Genomic DNA, 10183 nt, shown 5'->3' with positions numbered 1-10183 from the left:
AAAAAATTAATGTGAATGATGTTTGTAAATAACCGTGCTTGCAGCAAGAAACACGGAAGCTGATTATCATACGCGACTAATATTTGGGGCGAAAAATTTTGAAACGATTAAATTACAAGTGCTCCGATGTTTATCACTGATTCATGACCGTTTCATATTGCTTCGTCCATCTCTCACGACTGGACGATTGTTTAACACGTTTTCCACATCATCTTGAGTGATGTAATTAGGACTGCTGACGAAGGAATTTACTAGAAAGGCTTAAGAACAAATTTGAGCAATGGTGTTCAAGAATTTGCGTGAAATTGCGAAGTCATATATCAAACAAAGTGAAACGTACGATACAATATGACAGGCGAAGCACGAAACATTCCCAAAACGGAGAGAGTGAGAGTTCGTCGATACCTTGGGTTTTATAATATTTCGCTTTCTTCCCATTGTTTCAGCCTGGCCGTGTTTGTTCTCGAGAGCTTCTGGGAGGTGGGGGGATAGGTGAAGACGCAATACCGCACATCTGGCTGTAAATAACTTCATGATGTTGACTGAAGTTCCGTTAAGCTCAAAAGTTCATCGCTCTCTGCAAGAACACGACGAATGAATTAAAAAAAAAAAAAAAAAACGCGGAATCACCAGCCTGTTGTAATATTTATTTTTATTTCCGCAAACCAGAGCCTTGGACAACGAAAACTTTTGGAAAGCGAGTGAAAGAGCCTGGTAGTGGCACTGTGTGAGGGTGAGGGTTTCTACAATACTTCGCTTGCTTTCCCTACATTCCACACTTTTCCTACTTTCGTTCGTTGAGGTGCATTTTTAACACTTTTCGTTATATATTTTGTTGTAAACACATATTATCACTATTTTTTTTTTCTAGTATTATTTCGTTCTGATATCCAGGGCATCTGCAGTACTTCACTTGATTTCCCTGTCTTTGGCATAGAAAGTTATAGCACCATTTCCCATGCGATTTAATTTCTTATGCGTAAAACTCTTCGTATATCTATTGTTGCAGTATCGAAAGTTTCAACATTAGGCTACTTCGCTTGCATGCTTTCCCCTCCAGACTTTGGGTCGCATTCTTACCACTTTTTTTTTTTTTCGTTCGTGCTTGTTGATTTCCGCACATGGCATATTATTAGTGTCCTGTATTTTATAAATATGGTGCCTGTCGATGGTAGAAATATAATACCATGAATAATGCTCACGGGAAAAGATTTAAAAAAAAAAAAAAAATACTCGTGCGGATACCTAACACTTCACAACAAAACTGGACAGAAGCGAAAGTGAACAGTATGACAGCAAATTTATTCCTGCAGTAACCAACAGGTGTTCATATGAATTAGCAAAGATCTTTTCTGAATACGAACGGAATCCCCCCCCCCCACTCTCTCCCTCATCCCATCCTCAATCCCCCCATCGGTGTACCCATGTGTCAAGAGGCGATCGTTTTTGGGACCAGCTGAGAATTTTTCGAAATGTATAGTCCCTTTCCTAGTTTATAGTGCCTCTCCTACCGAAACGACCTAAAATTCACCATTACTAGAATTTTAAGTTAGCTAGTGGGTACCTTGGAGAATTACATGGAGTACAGTGTGCTTAATATTCTGATGAAGATTGGTACTCGTTTCTAAAAAGCATGAAATTCAAATGTCAAAACGTTTGGGGTGTGCCAGATTGTAGCGTCCTGTTCCACAACACTACAGTCACCTCAAAATATGACAGAAAAGCGTTTCAATTTACCTCGCGAATAGTTACCTGGCTTCCTAACCCCACAATTGAAAGGTCGGAGTTCAGAGGTCAGGTCAGGAATGTAATTCGCTATTGTGGCAAGGTCAGATCAGGAATAGCAAGGTCATGAGTTGAATATCGAGCACTTCACTCATTCTATACACACACACACACACACACACACACACACACACACACTTGTTGCTTCAACCTTACGCATTTTTTACACGTTTTACATAAATATTCCTTTCAGCTTTTATTTTTGAGGGGGGGGGCATATGTTAAGATAGGAAGATTATAGTCAGTACGAAGATGGTTATTTATGTATCACTACGTTTTTATGGCTGCAAAACAAGCGTGAGTGAAAGCATGCAGAGTCTACCTGTTGGCCGACGAGGAGTGTTTTCGTTTCATTTATGATTGTGTTTTCTGGATATGTGAATGTTTAGTAAGTACATGGCCTTATTTTACAAGTCTGTCTCACTACGCTGTGGAGTCATTTGCCTGTTAGATATCAATCAGATGATTAATATTAGTTGATAGGCTTATATTTCCCCTTCACTCTGAATAATATGACCTAGGAGACGTAAAATAAACAGCAGTAGTCTGGCTTAGAACATTACTAAACCGTAGGTGTCTGTATTGTATTACTCGTATGTACCATCCAATGTCTGATGCTTTACCTCTCTTGTCATCGTTTTCTCTTCCGTGTGAGTGTTACGAGAATGAGAACAAGAACTAGCTTTAGATGTGTTGTAGTGATGTATAAATGTGTGAGGCATTTGAACATTTTAACTGTTCATCTCGTGTGTTTATATTTATCTTTTCAGAGACACCGTTTTTTATTTGTTCTTTCAGCTTTTACTGATTTTTTAAGATCAAGGTTTTTCGTGTACTCTCCTTCGACGCTTCAGGATCTTCTACGACCTTCTGCTGGGTTTCCTTCAGCATATTCTATAGTTTATCCTTCAGTAGTTAGAATTATCCTCGGTCCTTCAGAATCCTCTACGATACTCTTTCAAGCTGGCCTGCTAGATTCTAAGAAACTCCAGAAATATATTAAAAAGAATCACCACCTTTTGTTGTATATGTAATCTGCATACCTTTATAATAAACAGTTTAATCATTCAGTTCTTCATTACTTACCTTGCTCGTTCCTTATCTCGCGACCTCATGAAATACCTGATTTTTTCAAGGCCCAGCTCTAAGCTTTCTTATCGTCAGCGTCTGGTGTCAGCCACTGTCGGTCAAAAAAAAAAAAAAAAGAGTACAGTAATGTGAGGGGGGGGGGGGGAGATTCAAACCCGGCGCGTGTTCCCATACTGGCTGTGGCTGGTGACGTCACAGCCAAAACATTAAAGATGGCGAACGCTGCCACAGGAGGGATGTACCAGCAAATGGTTGTGCCCGCGCCCTACCACTTCCCCCAGCCGCAGCCGCAGCCCGTGCCACAGGAACCTAAAGAGCCAAAGAAGAGAAAAAAACCCACAGAGAAAGCCAATGGAGAGAAAAAGAAACCGAAAGTCATTGGTCAGAGTGCGTACATGGCTGGTCTTGGTATCGCTTCGGAGGGAAACGAATGCTCAAAATGCAACAAGAAAAAGTGCTTCAAACACTTAGATGCCAAGTAAGTAGGTGTTTGTTGTTGATCTTGATTAATGTAGAATATAGTCATGTATAAATATCCCTGAGCTTAAGTCATGTCCTCTCGTGGTCGCCTAGAAAATCATTTAAATGTGAGGAGGTGTGAGGATGACAGTAGGAAGCTTTGTTTATGTTTGGTAGCAGAATGAAACGTGATTAGCTCCTTGGAAGGCAAATATTTGGTTCATTATTAGAGTTTTTATTTGAATATCCTTAAGAATCACTTTTGGAAAGTGCATTTTTGAATACTCATTATATAAATATCAAAACAAGAGCTTGCAGTTGTACTTAATTTTCATGGTAATTTCAGTGAAGACAAGTTTTCACATGCTATTTTCCCCCCATAGTGTAAGACTAAATTATGAAAAAAAAAAAAAAAAAAAAAAAAATTGGATTCTCAAGACCTCCAGTAGGACTTGCAGTTTTGTGGGAATGTTGATATCCAGTCTAATTAATGCCTTTGTAAGATCATTCATGATTATGTATGAATTCAGAGATGTAAATGTTGGTGTATTACCTGCCTTTCATTATTATGCAGGCTAACCTAAATAAATATGGGCTTTGGAACTTGTGTAGTGTACATTACTGTTGACTCATAAATTACAAAGGATGTCCCAGACTTGAATGAAATTGAATTGCACATCCATAAAACTCTTATTCTCTGCTCATTGCTGTGTAAGTTGTATGATCAGCTAATTGCTTTAACAGTTCTTGAAAGCCCCTTTTACCATGCATAGTCTTTTACAGATTTGTTGTTTTGCAATAACAAGTAACATCCCAGTACTGTAATGTCATTTGCTATTCAGTTACTATTTAGCCTACCATATCATTTGCTGTTCAGTTACTGTTTACCATAATAGTGCCTTTCAAACTTCTTCAGGAATAAAAATCAGATGTCCAAGAAGACTCCAGAGGATGTAGTTCTTGGAATGAAGAAGCACATGTTGAAGTTGTTATCTACACATGAGTACACCTCTTTTTGTAAGACCGGTCAGAAAAATGGACAGCTAGATGTCGATATATCCAAGATGCACCGATCATATCTGGAGGAACATGAACCTCAGGCCTTTGAACCACCACCCTCTAACGGTTGGTTGTTGTTTAGTCAGATGTGACTTCATATGTGTTTGAGAATTCATAAACTACTGTATTTTTAGAATGATTACCTGGGTTTAAATTTCAGTCAGCCTTCTTCTCATCTTTGTTGTATTTACTCATAAGACCTCAGCTTAAATAGAATTAGCTTAATGTTTAAATCTGTAGGCAAATAGGATTTCTTTTATAAATGCGTGATGCTGCCTTTGTGGTTTGTAGTTAAGGAAGGGTACCCTCAAGCTATGTATAGTATAGGAATTAACATATGAATGAACTTTTCAGATATGTGCTGGTGAAGAGTATAGTATATTGCACTGAAGCATGCATATAATAGTTTTAGCACTTTCATCAGGAGGGTTTGACCTTTGCTGAATACCAGTATAATCAAGCAGTTGACAGAATGAAATTTTTTGTTGTTTCAGTTATTATATGTGTTAACTTGCCGCGTTATTTTTTTGTAAGGATTGATGTATATATAAGTACAGAGCAGTTGTAGTACTGTATTATGATACCATACTTATAGTCAGTCATAGACTTATTGTAACATGAATGCCCTTTCATGGTTTACTTTAGATCACACTGATGGTGGATTTTTCTGTACATTTTCCTACATTATGTAAGAACAGGGCCAGTAAATCATTGCTCATTTGGGAACAGTTTCTGGAATTAGGTTTGCTTAATACGTCTTAATGAATTTTGCAGTATAGCCTATGTGAAAATTTATACCATATCCCTTTTATGATTTCTTAAATTGTAGTGGAGATTTTTGTTTCATTGTCTTCATTAAGGCACCTATACTTCCATACAATAGAAGAAGAAGTATGTTATACCCTTCTGCTAAGATTCTTATCCCTTGACAGATCCAAACAGAGAATACAAGCCCAAAGTCAAACAGTGGTTGTACAGAAAAATTTTCCTTGATGAGTTCAAATGTTTCGAATATAATGAGTGCAAGCGACACACTGGAGATCTGCGGCGAAGTATAGAAAGTGTAATGATGCAAAAGAAAAAGAAAACTCCAAAACCCAAGCCTCCAGCCCCATCGCCACAGCACCAAGTGAGTTCTATATGTTTTAATTACATAAGTTCAGGGTGTTTCTTCCTTTAAGAGAGTGAGAGTAGAATTTGTGTGAGAATAATCTTATGAATTTATACGTAACAGAAACTGCAACCATTTCAATCCTATCCCTACTTTTTTCACATGGTGTAGAGATCTTGGGTACAATTAAGGAGGAAGGAGAGCCTGACTTTAGTCTTACCCCTTCTTTTATATAGGAGTTGCAAGTTTTTGGCTCTGGAAGTGGCAGACAGAGAGGTCACCATATATATCCCTGTGTCTGTTAAACAATAGGGATAAATCATTCAGAAATTAACACATCAGTTACTACTGTTCTTTGCCATTCATTTGTACTGTATACATTCCAGATGTGGAACCTAGCTCCATTGCTTTATTTACCCTTGATTAAACTTGGAGAGGGGAATTTTGAGGCTCAGATATACTTCATTTGACCTTGGCTCTTTTTTTTTTTTTTTTTTTAAATGAGGTGTGTGATTCACTTAATCACTTAATTGACAGGTAGCTACCTTATATTTTGATTATACATCTGGAAACATTTCATCAGCGTTCATACCTAGTGTAGGTCTGTTCCGCATTCTAAATGTTATGACATTGTGAAGAATTTGGAGATTATATGAGGCTGTACAATTGTGGACTAATAATACTGTATTTGCACTGTATTTCTTTTAGACTTATTTTTATGAACAACTTTGTTATATTCTGTATGAAGTACTGGTAATGCAATTGCACATTGGTAAACCACCATAACAGTTAATTTACATGACATTCCTTGTAGGTTTTACCACAAGATTACAGCATGAACAACCACACGGCGAGCACAGCAGCCACTGGTGCTGACATGAGTCGTGCCAGCACCTTGCCCCCTGGCACCATAGTGCCCGCTGCACCACCACCAACACACCCACCTGCCACAACTGCACCAGGAGCATACCAGGTGATTGTGACTTGATGGTATGCAGAGAAGAGAACCATTTTGGCCTTCTAGTCCAGGGATTTCTTTTTATATTTTATTCCAGCAGCCATAACACTATGTGTATGACTCATCTTAAGTTAGGGAAATAATTCATAAACTGAATGATAACAGTGCCTGTCACTGGGGAAAACCACAGGTCTCAAGCCATACCACGTCTGCTTAGGAACGAAAAAGCATTTAGTTTATTTGATAGGTGGGTGCACACACCATCAATTGCCCTAATGTTGGGCTATCTTGAGGTGACTGCATTGAGTGACAAGCCAGGTGATTTCATCATCACCGTTTCCATTGCCTTACTCCCTCCTGGGAATCCCCAGACATGGGATTGCTGTGACATTCTCCAGGGTACGTTTTCGTCACACATCTTTCTCTCAAACACGCGTCTTTCTTTCTCTACTTTTTAATTCGATACGACATAAGGTCAGTCTCTACCAACTCTGCCTTCTATCTTACTTTCACAAACTTTCTTTGGCACTGTGTGCATTCTTTGTATATTCCCATTCCATCTAAATATAGTCCTCTTTATCCATTCGGCCGTTTCATTCCTGTAGCGCTTTCTTGTGTTCCATAATGGCCACAAGTTTCATTATATTTTACACCTTCCATCCTTTCCTTACCTGTGGCTATTCAATTAAAGCTTTTTGAACAGCCAGCAATGTGGACAGCTCTTAGTCACTTACTGGTCAGGTTTCACTCCTGTATGAGTGTATCAGTAGTGACACTCATGTTGGGCTTCTGAACCTCCATACTAATTTTCCTACCTTTCTAAATGCAAACAAGCTCTCCCATTACTCTTCTCACCCTGAAGTGATCTCTCCATGTAACTGTGTTGGGTGGTAACCATGTAACCAAGTGGAAACCTGGTGGTCCAGTGGGTTGAAGTGCTCAGCTGGATGTGGCCCACGAAAATGTAAATTACAGGAATAGTGCAGGTCTGTTGCTTATAGAATACCATTCATGGGCTTGCAATTTGTCACTCTTGCCTTAAATGTTTGGACTTAGTAGCCCAGCCAAGTACCTCTATGCTCCTGATGGGAAACCGGTACTAAAAGATTTTGTGATAGGTAGGTGGATATGCAGTATACCATAGTCATTAGAAAACAGTTGAGGCAACAGAAAGTGTTACTATTTTGCTGAAGTAAATGCAACGAAAGGAGGCTAAAATGTTCAGTGTGTATGTGTAATTAATTATGTATTTGAGTATTGTATTGCCATTTGTTGGGTGACCATAGTACTGGGAATGAATAATCTTTGGATAAAGCCACTCTCATGATATTACTGGTAATTCAGTAATTCAGGATGTGCTTCAGGCTTGTTGCTATAATTGGTTATCAGCCAACTTACCGGTTTCACAGATGTCTTACTGTATATAAAACTAAAGGTTCTGTCTTGTTGTCTTTGTGATAGAATACTGCATATTTTGTGCTAATAGAATTGTAATGGTTAGTGTTGTGTAAATTACAGATGATTGTTTATTTTTTTCCAGCAGGGTAATCTAATGACCCTGGGGGGTGAAGCGACAAGTGTGGCATCTACTATGTCTGGTATGGCAGCCACACCCACACTGCACAACTCTTTGGCCACTTACATGACACAGCAAGTCCAGCCCAATATCCTTTTTGGCCTGGGACAACAGCAACAGCAGCCAGCACAACAGCAGCCACTTAATCTTCAGACATCACATCAGGGTCAACCAATGCAGGCACCTCCGCATCAAGCTCCAGTCAGTGCGGCACCTCCCTCCCCTGCACCACCTATTCCTCTGAATCTACATAACCCGTACTATGTGTCCTTGGGGCCTATGCTTCCTCTGCCAATGTCTACACCACAGCATAACCACCAGCAGCAATTTCAGCAGAATATGTTGCAGCAACAGCAGTCTATTCCTGGCGGATTCAACCAACACACGATGTACCAGTGAGGTAAGATGGCCCCCGGACCCACACACTACCCACACCAGTACCATCCACGTGGACCAACCCACTCACATCACTCGTGGCCCACCACTCCACCCCAAGGTAATTCTGCAGCACCTAGGCACATAACATTTGCCCCACACTACACCTGTCACCCACATAGCTACATTCCCAGTTCAACACCACAAGCTCATAACTTCCCCTCTGCCCCCATGCCAGCTAATTCCTCTCAGCATTCCACACAGTCTTATCAAACCTTCACATGTGCCGCACCCATGACATCAACCTCAGGGAACCAAAAGGTGTCAGTTGTGCAGGCTCCATCTTCAACACAGCAGACACTCATAGCAAGTCAGTCTTCACAGGTCAATACAGAAAGCCACCCGAAACCCAGCTTGCCACCTGTAATGCAGCAGACTATTATAGTAGTACCTGCATCAGGGGTCTTGCAGAGTAACTATGCACCAAAAAACTTGCAGCAGGCTATCATAACTTCCACCCCCCCACAGCAAGCCATCCTGGCATCCACTCCATCACACACACCCCTCCCAAACACCTATATACAGAGTGTCAGTATGATACCCTCCACTCAGCTGGTTGTGGGGAAGAGTCAGGTTACTTCACCAGTCACACAACCTTCACCAGTTGAGCAAAAAAATGATAGTGTATCACAGCAGAGTTACCTCCCATCATAGCATAACTAACCAGGATACTGTTGTAATCTAATCCTTGGTACTCAGGTGATAGATGGTACACAGTATTTCTTGGTAGGTATGACATAAGCAGTATACAGTATTGTAATAATTAGTTGTGTGGGTTGGTTGCATTTACCATGTGATGTGCGGTACAGGTTGAGTAGTAACCGGTCATATATATATATATATATATATATATATGGTAATTTTTTTTTTTTTTTTTTTTTTTTTTTGGGACCATGGGGCCACTGTAAACTGTAGGCTATTCCATAGCTCTTATGAATCATAAGCAAGCAGCTGAGGTACAGTACAGCATAAAATAGTTGTACTAATATCTAGCAGGACATAATTATACTTTTGTACTGTTAGTGTCAATCAGTAGACTGTTATATGACCCTGAGAAACACCAGGAGCCAAGTTTGGCTCATTTTCATATTTTTCCATCTTTTTTTTTATTTTTTTATGTACATATGGTACAGGGAAGATAAATCTCTGATGTAGATATCTAGTTCCTTACTCTCTTTTTGTATATGTAGCTGTCATTTTAACTAATATGATAATCTGCAAGTGGCCAAGAGTTATATTTGTTTCTCTCATATAAGATTAATAAAGAACATGTTATTACAAAGTTGCCAGTCTTTTATGGGTTTCCCAGGGTGAGGACTTTAGCTTTTTTTTTTTTTTTTTTTTTTTTTTTTTTTTTTTTTTTAGTGGTAAATTCCTATGGAATCATATTAATATTCTCTAATCACCAGCAAGTGAATTTGCTTAATGCTTCACTTGAAACTTATATTGTTAAGTACCGTACAGTATTTGTATATATTCAGAACACATAGTACTGTACCATATACCAACAACATTTTTACCTTTTGTGTTGAATTTTCATCCACTGTTCCTCTTACAGATATTAACATGTCAGATTGCATATTCATTATCATATCTACCATACTATATTTGCTACAAAATTGTGGTTATTTTATGACTACGGTAAGCTTTAGGACAGTGGATACTCTAAACAATGGAAATAAATAGCACACACTGACAGTCTGGTATTTCA

General features: G+C 39.1%; 1 protein-coding gene across 1 annotated transcript; it reads left to right on the top strand.

Annotated features, from left to right (window-relative positions):
- The first annotated feature begins 3086 nt into the window (after nt 1–3086).
- On the top strand, nt 3087–9279 carry LOC145405474 (uncharacterized). Its single transcript, XM_080276824.1, has 5 exons — nt 3087–3352; nt 4250–4458; nt 5325–5521; nt 6318–6476; nt 8005–9279. Exons 1-5 carry the CDS (start codon nt 3087–3089, stop codon nt 8434–8436), a joined length of 1263 nt encoding a protein of 420 aa, XP_080132950.1. The 3' UTR covers nt 8437–9279.
- Nucleotides 9280–10183: the final 904 nt, after the last annotated feature.

Source organism: Coenobita brevimanus, chromosome 67 (genome assembly GCF_032717465.1).
Source record: "Coenobita brevimanus isolate Jiangsu-jjx chromosome 67, ASM3271746v2, whole genome shotgun sequence".
Classification (NCBI taxonomy): domain Eukaryota; kingdom Metazoa; phylum Arthropoda; class Malacostraca; order Decapoda; family Coenobitidae; genus Coenobita; species Coenobita brevimanus.
Note: the sequence above shows the minus strand (reverse complement) of the source record. Positions and strands in the feature narration are given on the sequence as shown.

What these genes read in the sequence shown, in the direction of transcription:
- LOC145405474 (XM_080276824.1), top strand. Translation starts at nt 3,087, where the DNA reads ATGGCGAACGCTGCCACAGGAGGGATGTACCAGCAAATGGTTGTGCCC. An exon ending in TTCAAACACTTAGATGCCAA is followed by an intron (nt 3,353 to 4,249) that starts GTAAGTAGGTGT and finishes AAACTTCTTCAG; the next exon opens with GAATAAAAATCAGATGTCCA. An exon ending in CCCCATCGCCACAGCACCAA is followed by an intron (nt 5,522 to 6,317) that starts GTGAGTTCTATA and finishes CATTCCTTGTAG; the next exon opens with GTTTTACCACAAGATTACAG.